The 26,404-nt window shown below is 46.8% G+C and overlaps 1 protein-coding gene across 1 annotated transcript; it reads right to left on the bottom strand.

Annotated features, from left to right (window-relative positions):
* Window positions 1-2,037: 2,037 nt before the first annotated feature.
* Window positions 2,038-20,792, bottom strand: LOC309516329 (uncharacterized protein). Its single transcript, XM_082195146.1, has 6 exons — window positions 20,549-20,792; window positions 17,914-18,093; window positions 12,500-12,677; window positions 9,576-9,725; window positions 6,984-7,083; window positions 2,038-4,388 (listed from the first exon to the last, which is right to left on the bottom strand). The coding sequence occupies exons 1-5, from the start codon at window positions 20,592-20,594 to the stop codon at window positions 6,996-6,998; spliced, it is 642 nt and encodes a 213-aa protein (XP_082051272.1). The 5' UTR covers window positions 20,595-20,792; the 3' UTR covers window positions 2,038-4,388; window positions 6,984-6,995.
* Between the last annotated feature and the right edge of the window lie 5,612 nt (window positions 20,793-26,404).

Below are 26,404 nucleotides of genomic sequence, written 5' to 3'. Positions count from 1 at the left end.
CTCTTTCAAGAGAGGGAGGGCTGGTGTACCATTGTACAGTGTCATTCTCATGAGATGCAGGGCGGGACTAGAAGCAGTGTCAGAATAATGGCTCTGGGGAAGTTTCGCTCCGCAACGATAAAACTCAAAATCGAGAGATGGGTTAGGTGCGATTCCTCCTCCCTGCCAGTCATGTTCTTGAGTTTACAGTGGACCTTCTCTCTCTTGCACAAAATGAACCTGAGCTTTGCAAGGGCACCAACACCCCCACTCATTTCCTTTGGGGCTTGCAAATCAGAACCTCTCGGGTGAATTTGCTTTGAGGCATCTTTACGTGATTTGCGAACCTACAGCTCCTCCTCCTCTGGAGTGGATTCAGCCTGGTGATCAGGAGAGGCAATCTAATTGCACAGAAATTGGCAAACCGGTGGGATCTTTAAGGAAGCGGAAATGTTATGGTGATTTGCTTGCGTCTGTTCAATAGCTTTAGTAAAAGGTAAAGGGACCCCTGGGGACATGGGTGGCGCTGTGGGTTAAACCACAGAGCCTAGGACTTGCTGAACAGAAGGTCGGCAGTTCGAATCCCCGTGACGGGTGAGCTCCGTTGCTCGGTCCCTGCTCCTGCCAACCTAGCAGTTCGAAAGCACATCAAAGTGCAAGTAGATAAATAGGTACTGCTCCAGAGGGAAGGTAAACGGCGTTTCCGTGTGCTGCCCTGGTTTGCCAGAAGCAGCTTAGTCATGCTGGCCACATAACCTGGAAGCTGTCTGTGGACAAACACTGGCTCCCTCAGCCAACAAAGCGAGATGAGTGCCGCAACCCCAGAGTTGGTCATGACTGGACCTGATGGTCAGGGGTCCCTTTACCTTTACCTTTAAAGGGACCCCTGACAGTTAAGTCCAGTCGCGAATGACTCTGGGAGCCCCTTCAGGCGCAATGGAACACTGACACCAGAGCAGCGCATGAAAACGCCGTTTACCTTCCTGCCGGAGTGGTACCTATTAATCTACTTGCACTTTTTGGCATGCTTTTGAATTGCTAGGTTCGCAGGAGCAGGGACCGAGCAACGGGAGCTCACTCCGTCACAGGGATTCGAACTGCCAACCTTTTGATCAGCAAGCCCAAGGCTCAGTGGTTTAGACCACAGCGCCACCCACGTCCCGATAGCTTTAGGGTTTGCTAAAGCCTGAACAAGTTGGGAAGTCTCTCTGTGGCTCCCAGGTCAGGGCTTCCACGCTTCCTCAGGCACACTGAATTAAAGGCATATCTGTACACTACAATCTGGTTTATTGACTCTGAGATCTACACCACACATTTATATCACTTTTAGAGGCATGCCTGCCCCCTCCCCAAGAACCTTGGGAACTGTGGGTACCACACATAGTTACAATTCTCAGCACCCTTAAACTACAATTCTCAGGATTTTTGGAGGAAGCCATGTGCTTTAAATGGAAGGTGTGGGTAGTTGTCTCTCTTGCCCCAGGAAACCGGGGAAGGCAAGGAAAAAGAGGAGCAGTAGGCATCTAACATGGGGCATGGGTGGCGCTGTGGTCTAATCCACAGAGCCTAGAGCTTGCCGATTGGAAGGTTGGTGGTTCGAATCCCTGCGACGGGGTGAGCTCCCGTTGCTCGGTCCCAGCTCCTGCCCACCTAGCAGTTCAAAAGCACATCAAAGTGCTAGTAGATCAATAGGTACCACTCCGGCGGGAAGGTAAATAGCGTTTCCGTGCGCTGCTCTGGTTTGCCAGAAGCAGCTTAGTCATGTACGCCGGCTCCCTCGGCCAATAAAGTGAGATGAGCGCTGCAACCCCAAGAGTCGTCTGCGACTGGACCCAACGGTCAGGGGTCCCTTTACCTTTAGGCATCTAGCACTCTCACCAAATCAGAGTCTCTAAAATTCTCTGGGAAAAGCCATGAAGAAATGAAACCAATGAAGAATTGTAGAGCATTATAATAGCCTGATTGTTATTGTGCCAGCCAGTAATTTAGGCAATCTTAATCATTCAGAATCTAGTGCCAAGTAGTATGCAAATTTGTTATGACTCAACTCGCTTATTTTCCATTTATGTAAAAAAGTTTAATAAAATAAATAGGTCATGTCAAGTTGTGCGAACATATTAAATACAGGAACACATTATTTACAATATTAAAAAACAAAACTTCTCCACGTATACATATTTACACTAATGTAAAATCAAACTGTGTCGCTCAAGTTCTCCTTTTCGGTCACAACAATTTTATACACACAACCCAGTGTAACTTAAGGGTACAGTCCCTTGTAGAAGCAAATCCCAGAATGTTCAGTGGGGCTTACAGGAAATAATATATAGGACTGTAGCTTGAGTTAATTAAGATGCAGCTTTGCAGGAAGTCCTACATAACTTTACAGGAAGCATAAAGTAATAGCATGTGGTTGCAAGTTTACACACAATTAGACTGCTTAAGATATGCCATGCCACTGTTCAGTGCAGGAAGATTTACATTTCGAAAAGCAAAACAAAGAACTTCACTGAAGGTGGTGAGCGTCGATAAGTCTGTGTGCCAAAGCAATCCATTTCCCCCACAATTGTTGCATCAAAATATTGTAAGTTGTCTTATATGATTGCTCATCATTCACCTTTGCCATAAATGGCATATTCTAGCATGCATTTGCCCCCGTATTCCAAAGGGTACTGAGAAGGGGCTGCAGTTACTACATTGGCACAAGTATTTATTCTTTACTTGAGGTGGGAGAAGGATCTAGGTGGTGAACCTGTTTTCCTCCAGGTGTTGATGGAATATAACTTGCATCATTCCTGACCTTGGGCCAAGTTGGGTAGAGCTGATGAAGAGCTCCAGAAACATCAGGAGAGCCACAGGATTCCCAGACCTGATCCAGGCTTCAAGGGAGAAGCAGCCAGACAACAGGACTGACAAAACAGACTCATTTTATGACCTCTCTCATGGCAAGCTCTCCAAGGATTACGGGAACCACCAGACAGCTGATTTAGAATTCACTTCCCAACCTACTTAAATCCAGAACAATCTGTGCTTTGAGGAGAACTTCAGTAGGTGGCCTTCAGTGTTATTTCCACATCTCAGCCGTCTCGATTGTTACACAGCACAGGTTGCGAAAACAGCAGCCCTGGGCTTCTGAACGCTAAAGGGACGGCTCAACGGAACAATACTCTAGTTTAGGCACACTGCAGCTGACTGGGATTTAGTGGCATAGCATGCGTTGCCAGAGCCCGGGGCAAAACAAGTATCCTCAGCACCACCCGCCAATAGGCTGGAATGAAGGGGCAATAGTTTGGCAACTTACCCAAGTGGCAACAGTGGTGCCCTGCGAGTGTCGAGCATGGCAGAGGGTGGGACAGGGGATTGGTTAGGAATGCGTCTCTTTCTAAAGCCCGTGCAGAGGGCACCCTAGCGATTGGCCGTCGCCCAAATCCACTCTCCAGTCTGCCCACACAAACATTGGGAGATCTTCTGTGTGAGGGGGAGGGCACCCTATTTTTTATTTATGATGACTACTTCATTCCCCCCCCTTCTGGAATTTTGTGCCCCTAAGAATTTTGCCCCGCCCACGCTATGCCACTGCTGGGATTAGACAAACCCCGAGACAGCAGCAACAAGCAGCTCTTAGGTGAGAGTTTTGCCGTGAGATATCGGTCTTTAAAAAGGTGCATTTATCAAAGAAAGAAAGAAAGAAAGAAAGAAAGAAAGAAAGAAGCAGCAAACTTGGAAACAGCTTGTGCACCTCCACGGCAAGACATCCAGAACAGAAAGCAGAAAGCAGTGACATTTCTGGTCTGCCACCTTTTTCAGGCAGCAAGCAGGAGCCCTCAAGATGACAACAGGTGGAGGTGTATGAGAAGAGAGGCACACCCTGTGCAGTTTATCCCAGGCTGGGAGTCACAGAGCTCTTTAAGCAACGTGAGACTTATTTCAAAGCCTGCTCTGTTTCCCCTCCTTTCACCTTGAGGGGTGTGTGTGTGTGGAAGTCAGTAACAACACAAAGAAGAAGAAGAAGAAACCCATCTCTTTATGCAGGCATGAACACCTCCCTAAATTCTCCCCCTTGCACACAGACGTCTCTGTAAACTACCTGCCGAGAGTTCTCTGGTGACAGATTAACGCACACACGGTCTTTGGGTCGTCTTCCGGTACGGAACAGGGTGGGGCAGCTCTCCAGCAGCTGTGGAAACGGCAGATGTTGACTCCTGCAAGTGTGGCAGCCTGTTTGACATCCTCTGGCAGCTGCAGAGAGGCCAAGGGCGTGCAAAACCCCTCCTTGCGGCATCTTCCATGTTGGGCAGACAAGGTCTCAGGCTCTCAACGTGCTCCTCTGAGGTTCTGAGTTTGACCTTCTCCGACGTGCCTCCACGGAAGGGCGTGTGCTTCAGCGACAGCCTTTCCAGCTGCATCTCCTAGAAGAGGCAAGAACTGAGTAATAGCTTCGACAGGGAACATCATTGTGCCAAGCTGGGAGCTACCAGAAGTGTTTCCAAAGAGTTAAAAAGCAGGATTTAGTGGGCCATGTGAACATAAGAAGCACCTGCTGAATCATGCCAACGGCACATTTAGTTCAGCACCCTGTTCTCACAGTGTTGGACATAATAATAATAATAATAATAATAATAATAATAATAATAATAGTTTTTATTTATACCCCGCCCTCCCCAGCCAAGACCGGGATCAGGGTAGCTAACACCAAATATAAAAACAATGGATTGAAATACATCTTAAAAAACAAGATTAAAATACATCATTAAAACATTAAAAGGCAGCCTCCTTTCGGTGGAAACTCAATCAAAAACGTTTTGGGGGATAAAAACGTCACGTCTTCACCAAGGCTAACTATCCAGACTAGTCCTACACGGGCCAGAAAAAAGCCAGGGAAGTCCCCAAATAGGAGTTCCAACACAGAAGGAGAAAGAGAAAGAGAAAGAGAAAGAGAAAGAGAAAGAGAAAGAGGGGAAGGGAATCAAATTGACTCCAAGCCAAAGGCTGGGCGGAACAACTCTGTCTTACAGGCCCTGCGGAAAGAAATCAGATCCCGCAGGGCCATGGACAGAGCGTTCCACCAGGCCGGAGCCAGTGTTGAAAAGGCCCTGGCTCTGGTTGAGGCTAATCTAACTTCCTTAGGGCCCGGGACCACTAGGGTGTTGCTATTTATGGACCTTGAGGCTCTCCGTGGGGCATACCGGGAGAGGCGGTCCTGTAGGTACGAGGGTCCTAGGCCATGAAGGAAGCCTGCAAATGACATGAGCACAACCGCACCCTGCCCCAGAAACTGGTATTCAGAGGGGTGCTGCGGCTCAGTGATGGGGCTCGTGCTTTGGGTGCAAAAAGGTCCCAGAATCAATCTCCAGTCAAGAGAGGACTATGTCCAATGCCAGCCAATGTAAGACAAGAAAAAAGCACACCAAGAACTCAGGCCAATGTAAGTTTCAGTAGTGGGAGTGGTCCCTACTCACAAGTTAATAGTCAATAATAACAAAAACTAATCCATTCAAAAGTATGTATTCTGACAAGATTTACAAACTCAAATAGAGATTACAAATTCTAACAGAGATTACAAACTCTAACTCATAAAGATATGTATAACACAATAATCCGTTACAAAGATTTTCAGTAGTGGACCACTCCCACTACTGAAACTTACATTGGCCTGAGTTCTTGGTATATTTAATAACAAGAACTCCAACTTATTTAAAGCCAGTGGAAGACAGCTCCTGGTTGGATTGCGTAATTAGACAGAGCCTTCATATTGACCTGACAATAATGGCTTTGCATCTGACAGCTTCCTAAAGAATGCCTGCAACCGTAGAGCCCGATTCTGATCTCTTGCAGGGTCCATACTTTCAAGGAAATGCTACCTACTGCATTTAACTCTGGAATGACGGACAGTGGAACTGGAAAATAGTCTGTCTCTACTCACTTCCCCCAAACCAAACAGGGCAACCTCATACATTTTGCTTTGGAAGCGAGTCCCACTGTGTTTACTGTGGGCTACTCCCCGGTAGATGTGAACAGGATGGCAGCCAAAGAGGGGGAACAGGATGGCTCGAAATGGAAGCATCATCGGTTCACACCTACAGAGCCAATTAATGCACCACACACAATTTAGCACTTGCCCAAAGTTTGAAAACAGACAAAATGCTGCCCCTGTGATCATTTTGGAAATACAGAATTTCAGAATTTTCTTGGCATACTATAAGGTAAAGGTAAAAGTACCCCTGATCATTAGGTCCAATCGTGACCGACTCTGGGGTTGCGGTGCTCATCTCACTTTATTGGCTGAGGGAGCCGGCGTACAGCTTCCAGGTCATGTGGCCAGCATGACTAAGCCGCTTCTGGCAAACCAGAGCAGCGCACGGAAAAGCCGTTTACCTTCCCGCCGGAGTGGTACCTATTTATCTACTTGCACTTTGATGTGCTTTTGAACTGCTAGGTTGGCAGGAGCAGGGACTGAGCAACGGGAGCTCACCCCATTGCGGGGATTCGAACTGACGACCTTCTGATCGGCAAGTCCTAGGCTCTGTGGTTTAACCCACAGCGCCACCCATGTCCCTTATACTATACTTCGTTGTAATTCTTATAACAGCCGCCCCGTGAGGTTGGTGGCCGGTATTAATAGGGTATGGGTGGAAATGGGCTAGGATACAGTGTTTTCCTTTAACCCACCTAGTGAACATATAGATGTGGCAAGATGGTGCTTAGTCACTACGCCATAGAAGTTCTGATACAGATGATAGGGATATATAGAAAGCCATTGGCCCATCTGGTTCAGGGGACATACTGGACAGCTGCTCTACCACCAAGCTCAGGCACTTTTCCAAATATGAAGCATAGCCAGATTTGCAATATATTTGGGGTATGGTTCCTCTTCTCCTGAAAGGCACTATTATCCCAAAGCGATGCTATCCCCATTCAGTTCTACAAAAAGGAATTTTTCTCTGTTTGTTTCTTCGAGAATTAAAACCTTTGGAGAAGAAAGCATATTGAGAGGCGATGCTTACCTTCAGTTCCCTTTAAACATCATTGCTGGAACTTCCGTTTTCTTGCCGGAGCCTCCTCCTTTCTTCCTTTTCATCGCACACAGAACACTTTTTCCTTACCCTGTGAAGCAACAACATTGGAATCCGTCATGAAAACCGAGATTGCCCCCTCCAAAAGTATACAAAACACCCCTTTCGCAAACTCTGGTGATCTGAAATCCAAGCGTAGCATTGCCTATTATATCTGGAGGCAAAGCAACTTGCCTCGTGCATGGTATAATTCTGAGAAGGCCAGTAGGAAACAGAGTGTGTTCTTTCAGTTTACTGTGCATTAAAATACAGTGGTACCTTGGTTTGCGAACAGTCTGGTTTGCATACGTTTTGGATTACAAACACGTCAAACCCGGAAGTGCGTGTCCCGGTTTGCGAACTTTTTTTGGATTACAACCCATTTTTTTGGATTACAAACAATTTTTTTTTGAGGCCCCATTGGCGAAAGCGCGCCTTGGGTTACAACCTGTTTTGGTTTACGAACGGACCTCCAGAATGGATTATGGCTGTAAACTAAGGTACCACTGTATACAAACCCTTTTAAGGAACTCAGGATAGGGGTGGAGAAGGGACTAACAGAGTCCAAGCATTAATTCCTGCAAAATGTCCTACTGCTTGGGTCAAATCTGCTGCAAGGGGTGGGAAAAGAATGAGAGGGACCTTCAGAGTAGGTGTACTGAGGTTTGTGCAACTCTCCTCATTGGGATAGGGTAAGGAAGGATTCTTCTAGAAGCCTCCGTCTATATAACATCATGTTCTATATGAGCACCAAGGATCCTCAATCATGGAATCAGCAGAAGGTGGACTGGGCCTCTGAGGTTTCACTTCGTGTCAACGATGAGTTCCTGATCCATTTATCTCAGCTATCCACCATCCAGGCTGACACTTCAAGGCCCCTTCACAAACAGGTGTAGCTTCCGGCAGCCCGGCCAGCTGTTCTCAGTTTACCCTCATGAGGCCCTCGTGAAGGTAAAAAGGGGAGGCAGAGAATCATGTCGGCCATCTTGAGTCCCTTGGAGGAATATGATATATACAGAAGCGAGACTTCAGAAGGCAGTGAATTGGCTTTGCATTTCTGTTCTTAGTTCAAGAACATTCGGCTAGTTTGCAACATCGCTGCCAGCAACAGATACCATGGACAGATCCATTTGTGCATGCTTTGTTTGCCTAGTAAAAAAGCATTGATGGGTACCTGCAAATGGTATCATTTGCTGGGCTCTATGGAAACTGTCTATAAACTGTTGATTTATCCTAAATTATTAGCACTGAGCTGTGCATTTTTAGGGATTCGAATGAGCCGGAATGCCCTGCCTTACTATTTGTAGATTAAACTGGGTGAGGCAGCATCTAAGGTGAATTCTCACTATGAACAATATAAAGTGCAGCAGTGCAATTGCCACTAAACCCCCTTTTCCCCATGAGTGGGACATTGCTTTATGCTATCGCATGCAGTAAACCTATGCAGATGGCACACTTAGCCAGGCATTGGCTGGCATGGTGTGATTGAGGGATATTGCCTGAATCCCATCCGTCCTCCTACCGGGGGCCCCTCAGATTGTGTGGCACAGGAGTGTGGGCCGCTCCTCGTGATATCACAAGGGTCCATGGTTTACAAATGCAACACTAGCTCATGACACCATCCCACATTGAACCCATTATCCGCCCCCAACTATTTGGTGACCACCATGTACCCATCCAAAAGTAGAGACATCACCTTGCCAACAAAGGTCCGTATAGTAAAAGCTATGATTTTCCCAGTAGTGATGTATGGAAGTGAGAGCTGGACCATAAAGAAGGCTGATCGCCAAAGAATTGATGCTTTTGAATTATGCTGCTGGAGGAGACTCTTGAGAGTCCCATGGACTGCAAGAAGATCAAACCTATCCATTCTTAAAGAAATCAGCCCTCAGTGCTCACTGGAAGGACAGATCCTGAAGCTGAGGCTCCAATATTTTGGCCACCTCATGAGAAGAGAAGACTCCCTGGAAAAGACCCTGATGTTGGGAAAGATGGAGGGCACAAGGAGAAGGGGACGGCAGAGGATGAGATGGTTGGACAGTGTTCTCAAAGCTACCAGCATGAGTTTGACCAAATTGCGGGAGGCAGTGGAAGACAGAAGTGCCTGGTGTGCTCTGGTCCATGTGGTCACGAAGAGTCGGACATGACTAAACAACTAAACAACAACAACAATGTACCCATCATTTGTTTAAATTAAGCTTGTTCCAGAGCTTTACATCTTAAAGGTTAGGAGGGCGTAACCTTTGACCAGTTCCTGGAGACCTGAAGGACACCATCTGCAGACTGCTTTTCAACTGAAAAGTTTCTGAAATGTTGAACTTACAAGAGCGTTCACCAGATTGTTTGCTTAGATCATTGATTCAGATTATATTCATATGGGATACTTTAGGACAAACTTGCAGTGAAAACCAAACCCTATTCCTATAACGCACTCAAAAAAGGACTACAGGAGAATGTGGACGTAGGTGAAATATTGTGTGTGCTTCTGCCACCAATTTACTAGGTTTCTTCAACAAACCGGAGGACCAAAATTGTACTACTTACAGCAATGTTACAACGATCACAATGGCAGCAAAGGTGAGCAAACCAGCCGTCGACGCAAGTATTGTGGATGTGAAACTTTCGTTGCCATCGGTACTGTGTGTCTTCAGAAACTGCTCGACGCAACGTTCGCCAAAGTAATCCGAATGGCACCTGAAAATTGACCACACACAAAATTTAGCCGCACAGTTTTTTGAGCGCTCACTTCAGAGTTTACACCAAGGCAAGCCATTTGGATAAGACCTCCTGCAGCTCATCAGCACCACATTGTAAGATGCTGGGGCCCGAGAACCAGGATCTCACCATGTAATGTTGTCAGATCCAACAGCGCCAGTGAGGAGATTGCGAGCTGTAGGCTAAGCTGCAATGAGTTTGGCTGGGACGTTCCAGGAAAAGCGTACTTCATTCTTTCTTTTAACACATGAGCAAATTACGAGTTCGGCGGCCCATTGTGCAGCTTACGAATGCCACAATCATTTAAAACGTACATGGCAAAGAGGACTTGCTGGTGACACAGTGAATCACCGTATTTTTTGCTTTATAAGACGCACTTTTTCCTTTTCAAAAATTAAGGGGAAATGTGTGTGCGTCTCATGGAGCGAATGCAGGTTCCTTGGCTTCAGTGATAGCAATGCGAAGCCTCCGAAGCGCAGAGGGAGAGGTCCCCCTGTGCTCCGGAGGCTTCGCGTTGCTTTCGCTGAAGCCACCTGAAGCCCCCGGAGCGCAGCAGGAGTTCCCGCTGCGCTCTGAAGGCTTGCGGATAGCCGCCTGAAGTCTGGAAAGCGAGAGGGGTGGGAGAAGAAATGGAAGGGGCTCCGTTTCTCCTCCCGCTTTGCTGAAGGGGCGCTGAGCAGAGAGGGGGAGAATTTCCCCCCATTCTCCCCCTCCTATGGTCCGGTACATCCTACAGAGCGAAAAATATGGTAATCAGAAGTGCTAACAAGACAGTGAGCAAAACCCACCAAAGTTTGGATACCTTTGTCTCCGGGAACCCTCTCCTGCCATTACATAACTCATTATTGTTCTAGATATTCTGGAATTTTCCTAAGGGCACACCCCTCACCGGCCTGACTTTGCACCCCAGACCTATTTGCTTCGGCTAGTTATGTGCTCTCAAATTCCAGCAATACCTTTCGCCTGCTGAATGGAAGATACGAGAGGCGGCTGTTACCGTATGCAGAAACTAGACTTCTGTACAATTTTTGCCCCACCCATTTTGGCCATTGGTCCTGCCTCTCTCCCCCCCCCCAAAGCTTTGGCCCACAAAAGGTTGCTCAGAAAGGAACCCATCCCTTCCTATACTTCATTTAGAATATATGTATAAAAACCACAGTTATTCTAACAATGGCATTGGGCTCGTTCCAATCAATGCAGAGACCAGGCAGCAGCACCCATATCCAGGTTTCTGTGACACCTTTGTCTAGGAACGTAAGGTCGGATTAAGACCTTTAGAAGCCCCAAGCACTTAAAAGATTTTGGTGCCCACATATATATCCAATTCAAAATATAGGAGCGTCTCCACCCCCATTGTTCTACCCGGACACTGAGGTCCAGCTCCGAGGGCCTTCTGGCAGTTCCCTCACTGCGAGAAGCCAAGTTACAGGGAACCAGGCAGAGGGCCTTCTCGGTAGTGGCACCCGCCCTGTGGAATGTCCTCCCACCAGATGTCAAAGAGAACAACAACTACCAGGCTTTTAGAAGACATCTGAAGGCAGCCCTGTTTCGGGAAGCTTTTAATGTTTGATGTATTATAGTAGTTTAATATTCTTTTGGAAGCCGCCCAGAGTGGCTGGGGAAGCCCAGCCAGATGGGCGGGGTATAAATAATAAATTATTATTATTATTATTATTATTATTATTATTATTATTAACAATGATAAATTGTGAACTACCATTTCATTTTTCGAAATGAAACAAAACCTGCAGTAAGATGGGAGATAATGTTTATTTTTGTATAAAGGTAAAGGGACCCCTGACCATTAGGTCCAGTCGTGGCCGACTCCGGGGTTGCTGCGCTCATCTCGCTCTATTGGCCGAGGGAGCTGGCATACAGCTTCCAGGTCATGTGGCCAGCAGGACTAAGCCGCTTCTGGCGAACCAGAGCAGTGCACGGAAACGCCGTTTACCTTCCCACTGGAGCAGTACCTATTTATCTACTTGCACTTTGAGGTGCTTTTGAACTGCTAGATTGGCATGAGCAGGGACTGAGCAACAGGAGCTCACCCTGTCGTGGGGATTCTAACCGCTGACCTTCTGATCAGCAAGTCCTAGGCTCTGTGGTTTAACCCACAGCTCCATCCACATCACTATTTTCTCCTGCTTTTTTCTAATTGCAAAGCCTTTGATCGGATCCTCAAAACTCATCTTAACGCAACACATCTCCTTCTATGCTTAGCAGAGATAAGGCGTCCAGCCTGCCTTGTGGCATGGTTTTCTGTTGGGAATTTTAATATACTTCAGCTGAGAAAACAAACGCTCAGATGTGAAATTTGTGACCATTAATGTTAAAAAAAACAGCAATGGGAAATTTCTGTAGTGACCCCTCTTCCCTTGATGGACTTATTTTGCTTCATGGTTAATCCAGCCTAGCAGGTTGACTGTGGGTTGATAAGAGCTTTGTTCTCAAACTTTCTCAATAATTCTCCCACCCACTTAAAAAACAACAAAAAACGGTAAACTATTTATCAACAGATCTGTGTTTTCTATGTTTTGCTGCCCATTTAATAGCCCTGCGCTCAGGGCTGTGGCTTTAAACGCCTTCTGTTTTTGTTTTTATCCTGTATTTTATTCTGCGAACAGCCCTGAGATCTTATGATGGTGGGCAGTATATAAATCAATCAATCAATCAATCAATCAATCAATCAATCAATTCTGTGCAAAAGTCCAGGATTCAGAAGGATAGCCCTCCAAGGCAGTAGGTCAACTTACTTGCATGTGGCTTTTCGAAGGTGTTCATAATATTTGCAGTCCCCATGTACACAGAAGTTTTTAAACTCTGCTTCACACGGAGTTTTCTTCTTGTTTTTCTTCCCCTTGTTGTTTCCCTTTCTTTTTGGCTTCTTTTTCCCGCTCTCTGATTTTGCTGGCTTTTTAAGTTCAAATGGAACTGGAAAGGGGAAAGGGGAAAAAAAAGTGTTTATTTGCATTGAGGAGTTATCTGCCCTTGCTTCAATGAGCTCAGGGTGGTATTTTAACTGCAGATTAGATCATACTGAGAGGGAAATGGGGGAAGAGGGAGGGAGATGTAGCCAAGGACAGTAGCATTTCAATCTCAGTTTCCCATTCAAACTAGTACACCATTTTGGCTGCAAGTCCAAAGATCAACAAAGGGCTTTCATGCTAGAGACCTGCCTAGAATACACAAGATTCTAACAAGATAGCAATTGGGCATCCTGCTATAAATTGAAGATGGCCCTGTGGAAGAGGTTTTCGGTGCATTTTTAAAAAACAGCAGCACCAACAATAACAACAACAACAACAGAAGATGAACAAAAGATGCTTATGTCTTTAGAGGCGACAACTTTGTGCTAGCAGAAACTCAAGGAACAGAGTCTAGGAAACCGTGATTTATTTATTTTTATACACTAAGGCCAAGGTGCTTGATCCAGATATTTAACTCTTGGTGTTCAGGAAGTGCTTCCCTTTCTATTTTTAGACCTAGTACATACCTCACACTCCAGAAGTAACATATGACCAGGAAAGAAGCTGACACAGATGAGAAACAATTTTTGCCTCTGCTTTTTATGTTGATGTGACACACATTTTAGAAAGTCAATGTGCAAAAGCCCTTTTAATATAGCTTTGAGTTTGATTCCCAAATGCAATAAAGTCCCAGCTAGTAATAACTGTTGTTGACTAATTTTATCATAAACATTACTGCTCAGCATGAAGGGCAAATTAAGTAGTGCCGACTAATTATGCTTAGCAAGTCTAATGAAGTGTGGTAATATGGTTAACCCCAAAGATATTTGCATTTCAGAGGGGTTCAAAGGACTGAGCAGACAGCCAAGGAGGAATTGTTAAAGAGGATTTCACAGCCATCTCCCAGTTTAAAAATGCATGCTTGTGGGATTCTGCTGTGGTGTGCTAATGAACATGTGCCATTAATGGACGGAAAGACATTCTTAAATCATTCCCACCCAACCCTCTGATACATGCATGTGCAAAAGCATCGGTTAACACACAACTGGGTTTCAGGATCGCCTTCTGAATTTTCCATTTTGCTGGTACAGTGGTACCTCAGGTTAAGAACTTAATTCGTTCTGGAGGTCCGTTCTTAACCTGAAACTGTTCTTAACCTGAGGTACCACTTTAGCTAATGGGGCCTCCCGCTGCAGTCGCACAATTTCTGTTCTCATCCCGAAGCAAAGTTCTTAACCCGAGGTACTATTTCTGGGTTAGCAGAGTCTGTAACCTGAAGCATATGTAACCTGAAGCGTCTGTAACCCGAGGTACCACTGTACTAAGAACACAAAACATAACTAGACGGACTTTTTTGTTTTTTTAGGTCATGATCGGCAAGACTTGCTAGACTTCATGTTGTAGGTGTGTTTATTGCATTTTAATCATGCTGTTCCTCCAAGAAACTTAAGCAATGCACATAGCTCTCCCCTCCCCCCCCCACAGCAACTCTGAAGTACCTTGGGTCAGTCATTTTCTCTCAGCCTGAGGTAAAAAAAACACACAACCACCTAGGTGTACCTCTGAAAACCTACCATACAAATGACAAACTTGTTTAGAAGACATCATACAGAGACACTCATCAGAGAAACAGGACGGAGTACAACTCCCTGTCAGGCACACAAACTGACACTGTAGCATCCTTTCGGCGCACATTGCTCAGCACATGACGGCTACATTGCAATTAGCATTATGAATGATACTTTGAGCCATGGCAGGTGGCTGTCAAAAGACAAAAGACCAGCTAGGCTCCATGATCACCAAACCTTGTATGTTCTACCTTGGTGGTTCTTCACCCCCAACCTGGATTACTGTATTTTTTGCTCTATAAGACTCACTTTCCCCCTCCTAAAAAGTAAGGGGAAATGTGTGTGCATCTTATGGAGCGAATGCAGGCTGCGTAGCTATCCCAGAAGCCGGAACAGCAAGAGGGATTGCTGCTTTCACTGCGCAGCGATCCCTCTTGCTGTTCTGGCTTCTGAGATTCAGAATATTTCTTTTCTTGTTTTACTCCTCCAAAAACTAGGTGCATCTTGTGGTCTGGTGCGTCTTATAGAGCAAAAAATACGGATACTTGAGAATTGCTGAGAGCGTTGATGGCCCACTTTATGGTTTCCTTTGGAGACTATGGAAGTTTGTAGTCTGTATCCTCCTCAAGCTGCTATTCATGGACACATTCCAGAGTAAGAACTTAGTTTGTTGACTGTACCTTTCAGGGGTTCCAACTTCAATAAGATATTTTTTGTAGGGGGAGGTAAGCCCCACCCCACATATTCGATCATGTGATGCTGTGCGTGCACACCATTCGGGCTTGGCCCCCTCAAATATTTTTGAGGGATGGCCGAAGAGACCTCAGCCCTGAGGACTGGCTCCTATGGTACCTTTGTTCTGCCACGAAGGGGCCAAAGGCTTTCAGGTTGGTCAACAAACTAAGCTAGATGGGCCAATGGACTGATTCAGTACTAGGCAGCTTCAGATGTTCCTACGATGGCTTGGAAAATTCTCAACAGCCCTCCAAGTGTCTCTTGCTTAAATGGTTTTGTCCTGCCCCTTGACTCCACAATGGAGCCAGCAATTCCCAGGATTCTTTGGAGGCAGCCAAGACTTGTGCAACCACTATAAGTTTGCAGCGTAGCTATGCTCCTTCATTTTCTGGAACCAACAACAGTCCATTTCGAAAAAGTGCCAACCGAGTTACCTCAAGAGTCTTAGAAATGGCATGAGCGTTAGGAAGGCAAAATATTGCTCCTAAACCAACATTTCCTTAAAACTCAAACGCAACAATGCTGTCAGCTCTCAGGGTTAAAGGCTCAGGTGTGAGCCAAAGAATGAGACTGCTTCTGAACCAAAGGCTGAAGGGCTTAATTCAGGCAGTTTTGGGACTACAACTCCCATCATCCCTAGCTAACAGGACCAGTGGTCAGGGATGATGGGAATTGTAGTCCTAAAACATCTGGAGGGCCCGAGTTTGGGGATGCCTGGTTTAAAGCATTGGCTCAGCAGTAGAATGTGAACACATTGGGGGCAGTGTACTGCAGAAAAATTCACTCTTGGTGAATTCCAGTTCAAACATCTGCACTTCCCAGAATAATGTACAGATGGGAATTTTGTTATCTACTATCTGCTGAAGTTCTTGAGTGTTACAGCCCAGTTCTTGGCTCAAAAGAGAATAAAAATACATTTGAAGAGTATGTACTTGGCTAGGAAATGTGTTTTGAAATGTATATTTAAATACAAGTTTCAGAGATTATTATTTAAATGGACTTATGGCCAAGCAGATGCAAAAGTAGTATGAACCAGAAGCAGCCCAGATCACCTACCATATAGCAGCAGAAATAGCTTATGCTTTGAGTTTGCCAGAAATTTAAAGCTCTATTTACAAACAACACATTCTGCTGCCATCCCAAAACTTAATTGCAACTATGCACTGGGAAAGCTTATCAGATTGATACCTAGGTTTCACTAATTAAATAATATTCCAAATAACTCTCGCCCACAGCGGTTGCAGGAGAACTGCAACCCAAGATACGATCACATTGTTCAGATTTTGAAAACCTCAAATTTAAAAGGTTTAGTAATATTAAAGGAAGGAAATCCTACTGGGCTGTGGTAGTGCAGGACAAGTTTCTACTTGGCCTCATATTCACTTGGTGTGACTTATGGGAAAATATGTCTAAGGCCCATTGTTGCTACGTTATAGGGTAATTAACTTACAGCAGTGTAAATTAATGCTAACTGGTGAGTGAAAAGCGAATTATTGAGTTTGACAGTGCTTTTTTCTGGGGGGATGCAGGGGTACGGATACCCCTAAACGTTTTGTGAATCTTTGTACTTTTCTCCATTTACTGTCTTTATTTTCCCCAATTTGAACTATAAAATGGGGATTTTCTTGAGTCAAAATAAGAGTACCCCTAAACACTTTTTTTTAAAAGCACTGGAATTTGAGTATTATATTATTCTGTGGAGACGATGAAAACTTGAATTTGAAGGAGGGAGAAACTGAAATCCATTCATTTCTTCCTGTCCTGAAAATTTGGGTTAATAATAATAATAATATTTCTCTCTTTTCTTTTACACAGTGGGATACCTGACAAAATGTAGGAACCCCTTGCAATTAAGGTAAAGGACCCCTGGATGGTTAGGTCCAGTCAAAGGCAACTATGGGATTGCAGCGCTCATCTCGCTTTCAGGCCGAAGGAGCCGGCGTTTGTCCACAGACAGTTTTCCAGGTCATGTGGCCTGCAGGACTAAACCTATTTTGGCTCAACAAGACACCGTGATGGAAACCAGAGCACATGGAAACGCCGTTTATCTTCCCGCTGGAGCAGTACCTATTTATCTACTTGCACTTTGATGTGCTTTTGAACTGCTAGGTTGGTGGGAGCTGGGACCGAGCAATGGGAGCTTACTCCATTGCGGGGATTCGAACCACAGACCTTCCGATCGGCAAGCCCAAGAGGCTCAGTGGTTTAGACCACAGTGCCACCCGCGCCCCTAGGACCTCTCCTAACATCTCGCTAATATATAGTTGAGCCCAGCTGCAAGTGCTTGGATCATAGGAAGTAGAACCAACAAAAATGCAGAGCCTTTGTGGGACCCTAAAGCTTGCATGCAGGGACGCGGGTGGCGCTGTGGGTTAAACCACAGAGCCTGGGACTTGCTGATCAGAAGGATGGTGGTTCGAATCCCCGTGACAGGGTGAGCTCCCGTTGCTCGGTCCCTGCTCCTGCCCACCTAGCAGTTCGAAAGCACATCAAAGTGCAAGTAGATAAATAGGTACCACTCCGGCGGGAAGGTAAACGGTGTTTCCGTGCGCTGTTCTGGTTCGCCAGAAGCAGCTTAGTCATGCTGGCCACATGACCTGGAAGCTGTACGCCGGCTCCCTCGGCCAATAAAGCGAGATGAGCACCGCCACCCCAGAGTCAGCCACGACTGGACCTAATGGTCAGGGGTCCCTTTACCCTTTACCCTTTAAAGCTTGCATGCTGTTGTAATCAAAGTTGGCCAACTAAAAACTCTCTCCTATATTTCCTTGCAGAAGACACACGCCAGCAGCTTTTTTGCACAAAACCCACCACATCCCAGCAGCAGGCTCGTCTCCACATGGCCCACAGCCAAGGACGAAAGAGCTCTCCACAGGCAAAAGCTCAACTTTGACATACCTGTAGCTGAATCACCTACAAGGAATTGAGGTGCCATCGCCACCTCTTCCTCTTCAGTCTCTTCGTAGTCAACTCCCGAGGAAAACACCCCAGTTGCAGGTGTATTAAGCGTCCTCAGGACGGGCATGTTTTGCTCTTGTTCCGTCACATTTAGCCCTGATCCAGCGGCATGCTGGCACACTGCAAGAGAGAAATGAGACAAATCAGGATGCCATTCTTACTAGTCAGCCAAAACCAGCAGAGAGGTGTTTACCTGAAAGTTACATTAGGCAGCTATTACTTATGTAGTCTTATGCAGCCGTGAGTCACCCGAGAAGCAGCTCTCGGCTTTTCTAATGAGCGAATGCATTTATACTTCCCCGGTATTTTAAAAATGCCTCCCAAGTTTTGGGTTGCTATGCTCTGTTTGACAAAATCAGTGCGCCGCTTAAGAGCAACAGATTCTCCACTATAGGCACAAGTCCATGGCCACAATGACTCTGAATTTGGAGGGAAACCCCACTCCTATTAAAAGGACTTACTCAATTCAAAACGACTTACTTCTGAGAATATCTGGTTCGGGGGATGGAGCACAAACATGATTGCGGATGTAGCTAAGCCATAGATTTCTCCCATCATTCTAAGGATGGCACATTGGGTGTGAATGTCCAAGAATCATGGAGTTGGAAGGGATCCTGAGTAGTCCCATCCCCTGCAATGCAGGAATTTGCAGGTGTCCCATATAGGGAATCAAACCTGCAACCGAAGCCCTATCAGTAGCATGCTCTAAGCAACTGAGCTATACAGTGCGTCATGAGATGAAGATTTTCGGGGATCCGGCGACCAAGACAAACAAGCCGCCATTGCGCAGAGCAGTGACAGTTGCTGACATTAGCCACATCTTAGACTAACGCAGTGGGTTTGGACCAAAACACCTGCGCAGGCAATTACTATAGGAGGAACTCCCAATCAGCCTAATCCTAATGACCTACTCATTATCCCTTTCAGTGATAACCAACACAGGACCCTCCAGATTTTGCTGGACTGCAACCCCATCATTCCTGACCCCGTCATTGGGGCTGATGGAAGCTGTAGTCCACAACATCTGGAGTATACAAAGTTGGTTGCCCCCTGCTTCCAGGTCAGACAGAAATTACAGTTGAGAGAGAATGCACCTTTCTAAAAGGGGGGTAACTGTGCATTGTGGCTGCAAGCCTATAAGCACTTTCCTCATAGGAAGCCCAGCCGAACATAGTGGGACTTACTCAGTTGTAAGTAAAGACCATAAGCCACATAATTCTTTAACCCCTTTGTTATTCGAACCACCCCCCCATCTACCATACAGAAACAGGAATACTGGTCTATCTTGCAGAGTTGTTGATATAAGAGGTGCTATATGAATTCTAAGCTCAAGGTGCAATGGTTAGCCCCTGATTTGGACTGGAAAGAGCTGGGTTCAAATTCCCCACTCCGAGCTTCTTCAGACAACCGGTTCAATTCAGCATTCATCCTGATCTGCTTGCACAAAGTTCACACAGGGGTTACGACTATGCCCAGTCTTTTCGGAGCATTCATTCCAAATTGTTTATGGGGTGCTTATATGACAATAAGCGTTCACCCAGATTCACTTGCGGGGAGATACACGTCTTTCCATTAATTGTTCATTCATTCCACACTTTCCGAAAAGATTCCCCATCACTTTCCTAAAAGTGTTTTTACAAAGTGAATTGTAGCACTAGGGCAACAGAGCACCTTAATCCACCTAAATTACAGAAACCTAAATTTCCGGCATGTGTTCCAGTTTCCGCCGACAAAACAGTGGCAGTCTGGAGGCAGCTTCTGCCAAGAAGGTCAGTAGACTGGGTGACCTTTGGACCAACTGTCCCACCTGTGGGTGAGATGGGCAACCTGCGGTCTTCCAGACATTGTCAGGCCCCAACCCCTGCCATCCCTGACCACCAAACCACCCTGGTTGGGCCTGATGGGAGCTGGCGTCCAACAACATTTGGAGACCAACAGGTGAGCTCATCCTAGTCATCCTCCGAATGGTGCAGCAATAAAACTGCCATCACATTTGCAAAGCTAAGCAGGGTCTGGTCTGGTTTCAAATTGGATGGGGGACCTTGTGTGTTGAGAGGTTGGACTTAGATGACCCTGGGTGGTACCTTCTTCCAGCATTACCTTTCTATGATCTATGAAGGACACAGAAATGCACGAGAGATGCATGGAGGGAACAGCAGTTTAAAAATAAAATTAAAAATAAAGGAAGCTTTAATTAAGATGTCACAAAAACAGGGAAGAACAAGTATCTAGTAGGGTTAGCGAGGCCAGATCAAAAGTGTAGGGCGTGGGAAAAGGAGAGGAACCCCCCCCCCTTGCAGCCTTTCAGGTGCCTCCTGTTTCAAAACAATGGTGCTGTTCCCGTCCAACCCCCTGGAATCAGGAAGCCGTCGGGTATTGGAGCCAAGCCGTGAGAAGCGAGAGAAAATGTAGCAAGTTCCCATCGCTGTACCAGAAACGCCTCTCTCTGTGCGTCTCTCTCCAAAGCGCACCGTCTTGGGTCTGTCACCCGAAGTTAACCCCGACACCCCCCCCCCCAGCCCAGGGTCTCATTGCCCGCCCACCCACCTGCCCCTCTTCCCGCCCCGCCGCTCACCTAAGCTCCAGAGCAGCAGCCGGAGGAGGGCGAGCCTGGCGCGCATGGAGAGCACGGGCGCGTCGTCGGGGGGCGGACGGCTAGGCAGGCGCGCAAAGGCGGCTCCGGCTCAGAGGGACTCGACGGGCGCCTGGCGAGCTGCGAGCGCCGTACGGCAACCCTGCTCCATCCCTGCCGAGAGATATATATGCGGTGGAGGCAGGCAGGCAGGCCGGTCGGACGCAGCTCGACGTCAGGCGGGTGGGGAAAAGGTACAAGAGCGCCTCCGGAGACGCCACCCAGGTGCGCGCGGCGCAAAGAGCGAGCAGGGCGCGGAGGCGGAGCGGGCGCGGAGAGGCGGCGAGGCGGGCCAAGGGGTGATTCAGCCGCGGCTCACGAGCTGCTACCGGCTTCCCCACGAGCCCGGAGAGAGGGAGCTCCGGCCGGATCCCCGGGGGGCAGAATGAAGGGCGCGGGGTTCCCCCGGGGACACTCTCCTGCGCGTCTGCTCCGGCATTCAGAAACTCCGTGTTGCGCTCAGGCCCAAGCGCCAGCGAAAGTGCTATACACCTGCTCAGCTTCTCCGCAGTCCTTCCCAAGACTTTGGAGCATGTCAAGGGAGGGTCTGTAAGCCACAATTAAATAATGCGTCAGGTGGGCCACTACATTGCCAAAGGAAAAAAGTGAGAATCTCCCAGCACTTCCCCAAAATGATATGCATCTCCAAACTGTTCAATATTTCGACGTCCCAAAGTGGCATACGGAAATATTAGGTACTACTGTATCGCTAATTTTGAAAAATAATAATCATAACAGAAAATATATTCTGTTGTTGGCAGAGGCGGTTGCCACAGGGTGTTGCAACTATGACGTATTGCACAGGCAGGACAGAAGGTGGCAAATTTTGGCAAGGGTGCTAAATTTTGGCCTCGCACGGGGTGCCACTGAAATTTGAAAGACCCAAGTCCGCCCCTGGCGGTTGGCACCTGTCTGTCTTGAGAGGCAACAGAAGAGTGCTCCATTCGAGATGACATCAGACCGCTAAAGAGTTACAGCGCCTGCTGTGGCTGTAGAGACCAATTTGGGAGAGATATGTTTTATTGCAGGTGGGGCATCCAGTTGTGCTGCTGCAGGTGCGCTGTGGTGTTCCTTCTCTGCTTTTCTCCCAGCGGCCAATCCTCCTCTGGTCACTACTGTGGACACACGACCTGACAGTCTCCAGGCACTGTGGTCATCTGCTAGGGAGTTCCACAGGGCGTGGTTAATGTTGCCAGCCTTCATGTCACATCTGCAGGCATCTTTGCAACGCGGAGTTGTTCTGCCAACTGGCCTGGTGCCTGATGCCAGCTCCGTTGGGGATCCGACCACCTTCCATTCTGTGGAGACGACCAAGGAAGTGTAGACCGTCACTGAGACAGGAGTGCAAGCATGCTGAGAATGTAGGCTTGGGAGAGCGCGTCTTTGGAATTGTGTCCTGCCATGTGATGCCCAAAATCTTTCTGACACAGCACATATGGCATTGCTCCTGGTGGGTGTAAGTTGCCCATGACTCGCTACCATAAGGCAGCATCCTTAACATGCAAGCCTGGTAGACCTTCGTCTTGGTAATGGTTGTTTGTTGTTGTTGTTTAGTCGTTTAGTCATGTCCGACTCTGACCCCATGGACCAGAGCACGCCAGGCACTCCTGTCTTCCACTGCCTCCCGCAGTTTGGTCAAACTCATGCTGGTAGCTTCGAGAACACTGTCCAACCATCTCGTCCTCTGCCGTCCCCTTCTCCTTGTGCCCTCCATCTTTCACAACATCAGGGTCTTTTCCAGGGAGTCTTCTCTTCTCATGAGGTGGCCAAAGTATTGGAGCCTCAGCTTCATGATCTGTCCTTCCAGTGAGCACTCAGGGCTGATTTCCTCAAGAATGGATAGGTTTGATCTTCTTGCAGTCCATGGGACTCTCAAGAGCCTCCTCCAGCACCATAATTCAAAAGCATCAATTCTTCGGCGATCAGCCTTCTTTATGGTCCAGCTCTCACTTCCATACATCACTACTGGGAAAACCATAGCCAGTGGAAAACCAATGGTTGTTAGCATCTCCCATTTCCTTTTGGAGAGGCGAGCCATTGCTGTAGCTGCCTTGCCGATATCACATCTTACTATAGTGAGCAGGTGACCTGTGTGTCTGCTCAGTGTGCAATGTCGATGGCGAAGTTCAAGGCTGTTAGGTTTTATTTTTGTTTAATATTATTATTTGTCTTTGGACAAGGTAAAGGTAGAGGACCCCTGACAGTTAAGTCCAGTCGCAAACGACTCTGGGGTTGCGGCGCTCATCTCGCTTTACAGGCTGAGGGAGCCGGCGTTTCTCCGCAGACAGTTTTTCCGGGTCATGTGGCCAGCATGACTAAGCCGCTTCTGGCGAAACCAGAGCAGCACACGGAAACGGCGTTTACCTTCCCGCCGGAGCAGCACCTATTTATCTACTTGCACTTTGACGTGCTTTCGAACTGCTAGGTGGGCAGGAGCGGGGACTGAGCAACGGAAGCTCACCCCATTGCGGGGATTCGAACCGCCGACCTTCTGATCGGCAAGTCCTAGGCTCGGTGGTTTAACCCACAGCGCCACCCGTGTCCCAACACCACCGCTCTAGGTAAGATTAAACAAGACAAGTTGGGTTCATACCAAGCTCAGGTAGCAGTAACACCAAGGCCTAAGCAACCAGTTACAGATACTGGGTACTGGGCACTGGGTGATGGTAAGCCCCTTTGGACCCTCATGCAATTTGAGCAATGAAGACGCAGGAAACCCTTACTTTTTAAAAACTTCCTTGGCCCAACTTACTCATGCCATTCCCATTTGGATTTCAGAGTTCAGGGGAACAAGCTTAGAATGGTTTTCTCAGGAAGATACTGGGTTTATTATCCTGTATGAAGACAGAGGCGTACCCAGGGCCCCTTGCATCATAAATATTATGTAAAGCAAAACTTACATTTGTTTATGAATGTGCTAGAAATCTGAAAAATCTAACAATACATATTAAGCTCACACACAAAAATGATGATACCAAAGGCTTGATTATCCATAGGAAGGTTCAAGGAAATCTCCCATGTAACCAATTAACCAGTGTCTGTGAAAATTGTGTACAACTTAAGGAGTTGGTCGGTTGGCCAGATAGGAGAAAATATGTCCTGAAATGTTTTTTTTCACAGCTAAAGGGGTTGCATTAGTAATGTGCGTGATTTTGGATTTGTGGCCTCAAGGTGGATCCAAAACATTTCAGTGCACGCATTAGCTCTCAAAGGGTCATGCTTGGGTAAGTGACATAAAGCACCACATTATGTAAAGTAAACATGTAGTCTACTTCATTTTAGTATCTCCAGCACAGAATCCTTTGATGTCAGCGTTATTTCCAGGCGCTATCGTCAAAGGCAGTTGCCAGGGCAAACAACAAGGATGGAGTGGCAGCACGCTGGAACATGACTCGGGATAGGGGGCAGTGGTTTGTGGGGACCTATGCCAGCCAGGAGGCAAGAATAGGAGGCAGGGTAAGCTTCAGAGCTGGAGGGTGGAGTACAGGATGGGTTGGAAGAAGAGGAGGAAGAGGCAGGTCAGGCAGGGGAAGGGCCTGGGGTTTCTACTCTCTCCTGCATCACTATCTTGTAGTACCAGGAGGGGAGTGAAAAGGGAGGAGCAGAGGACGTTGCCACGCAGGCAGGACACAGGTGGCACTGTGGTCTAAACCACTGAGCCTCTTGGACTTGCCGATCGGAAGGTCGGCAGTTTGAATCCCCACGACAGGGTGAAATCCTGTTTCTCAGTCCCAGCTCCTGCCAACCTAGCAGTTCGAAAACACACTAGTGCAAGTAGATAAATAGGTACCGCTCTGGAGGGAATGTAAACAGCATTTCTGTGCAGTCTGGTTTTCGTCACAGTGTTCTGTTGCCCCAGAAGTGGTTTAGTCCACTGGCCACATGACCCGGAAAGCTGTCTGTGGACGAACGCCGGCTCCCTCGGCCTGAAAGCAAGATGAGCGCTGCACCCTATAGTCGCCTTTGACTGGACTTAACCATCCAGGGGTCCTTTACCTTTACCTTTTACCTAGTCTTTGGCTGCATGCACGCAGCCCGGCAGAAGAAGGTACATAAACTGGTGGAAGGGGAGTGTCTCCTGTTGCTTCAACTACTCCATAGAGTACGGAGCTGGGAACAGCTGCCTAGCTGTTAGATTGGTGTGGAGAAGCAATTGTAAGCATTATCTTCGACAATAAAGCATTAACTCTCTGCCATGTGCATTCCTTTGGCTGGGAAGTGACTCCCTGCCTTATTCCCCTTCAGAAATTGAACAGTAGAAACTGCTGATTATTAACCATCACCATAAAGCATCGTGCAGTTAAGGTGCATTTAAAGCACTCTTGGCAACCTTAGCGCCACAAATCCGGACAAAATGAGGAAGCATGAAGCAAGCACAAAAATGTATGAGAAGACTTTTGCAACAGAGAGTAGCAAGTAAGGTGAATTGATTGTCGCAGCTTACAGAGACGTCCTAAGAGGCAACAGGAAGAATGGATGAAAGATGCTCAGGTGAACTCAGACCAGTGGACAGCAAGGGATGACAGACATGATGGCTGGAGACATAAAAACAATTGTCAAAAATACAGTTAATTTTTAAGGATGGGGGAATGGAATCGGTGAGGTTTGTGTTAGCTACGGGTGCTCAGGATTTGTTGTTGTTGTTTAGTTGTTTAGTCATGTCGGACTCTTCATGATCCCATGGACCAGAGCAAGCCAGGCACTACTGTCTTCCACTGCCTCCCGCAGTTTGGTCAAACTCATGCTGGTAGCTTCGAGAACTCTCTCCAACCATCTCGCCCTCTGTCGTCCCCTTCTCCTTGTGGCCTCCATCTTTCCCAACATCAAGGTCTTTTCCAGGGAGTCTTCTCTTCTCATGAGGTGGCCAAAGTATTGGAGCCTCAGCTTCAGGATCTGTCCTTCTAGTGAGCACTCAGGGCTGATTTCCTTAAGAATGGATTGGTTTGATCTTTTTGCAGTCCATGGGACTCTCAAGAGTCTCCTCCAGCACCATAATTCAAAAGCATCAATTCTTTGGCGATCAGCCTTCTTTATAGTCCAGCTCTCACTTCCATACATCACTACAGGAAAAACCATAGCTTTAACTATACGGACCTTTGTTGGCAAGGTGATATCTCTGCTTTTTAAGATGCTGTCTAGGTTTGTCATTGCTTTTCTCCCAAGAAGCAGGCGTCTTTTAATTTTGTGGCTGCTGTCAGCACCTGCAGTGATCATGGAGCCCAAGAAAGTAAAATCTCTCACTGCCTCCATTTCTTCCCCATCTATTTGCCAGGAGGTGATGGGCCCAGTGACCATGATTTTAGTTTTTTTGATGCTGAGCTTCAGACCATTTTTTGCGCTCTCCTCTTTCATTTTTCAGGAACAGAAATGATTATATATGTATGTGGCGACAGCAGCGTGGATACTACTTGACCAGAGATGGGAAGAAGATAAAGTCCCAACCAGAGAGAAATGCTTGATGAAGATGACGGACTACGCCAAAATGGCGAAAATGACTGGGGAAATCAGAAACCAGGAAGATAGAAACTTTAATAAGGTATGGATAAAATTACTATTTACTTAAGAGAACACTGTAAACAACTAAAAACTTTGGATTTGAATAATGCTTGTAATAAAAACTAAGGTGAAAATGGATTATTTTACGAAAATAGAGAAAATATATGACGTGGTAGAAAAAGTTTGATAATGGAAACCGGGGGGGGGGGAGTCTAAGGATTCAGGAAATCCTAAATGTTGATGATTATGATTAATGTTTGAATTCAAATACAGTGGTACCTCGGGTTAAGTACTTAATTCGTT

The sequence above is a fragment of the Podarcis vaucheri genome (assembly GCF_965113315.1).
Source record: "Podarcis vaucheri genome assembly, chromosome: 13".
Taxonomy (NCBI): domain Eukaryota; kingdom Metazoa; phylum Chordata; class Lepidosauria; order Squamata; family Lacertidae; genus Podarcis; species Podarcis vaucheri.
Note: the sequence above shows the minus strand (reverse complement) of the source record. Positions and strands in the feature narration are given on the sequence as shown.

What these genes read in the sequence shown, in the direction of transcription:
- LOC309516329 (XM_082195146.1), bottom strand. Translation starts at nt 20,594, where the DNA reads ATGCGCGCCAGGCTCGCCCTCCTCCGGCTGCTGCTCTGGAGCTTAG. An exon ending in CTTCGAAAAGCCACATGCAA is followed by an intron (nt 9,726 to 12,499) that starts GTAAGTTGACCT and finishes GTCAATTTTCAG; the next exon opens with GTGCCATTCGGATTACTTTG. An exon ending in GTGATCGTTGTAACATTGCT is followed by an intron (nt 7,084 to 9,575) that starts GTAAGTAGTACA and finishes GTTGCTTCACAG; the next exon opens with GGTAAGGAAAAAGTGTTCTG.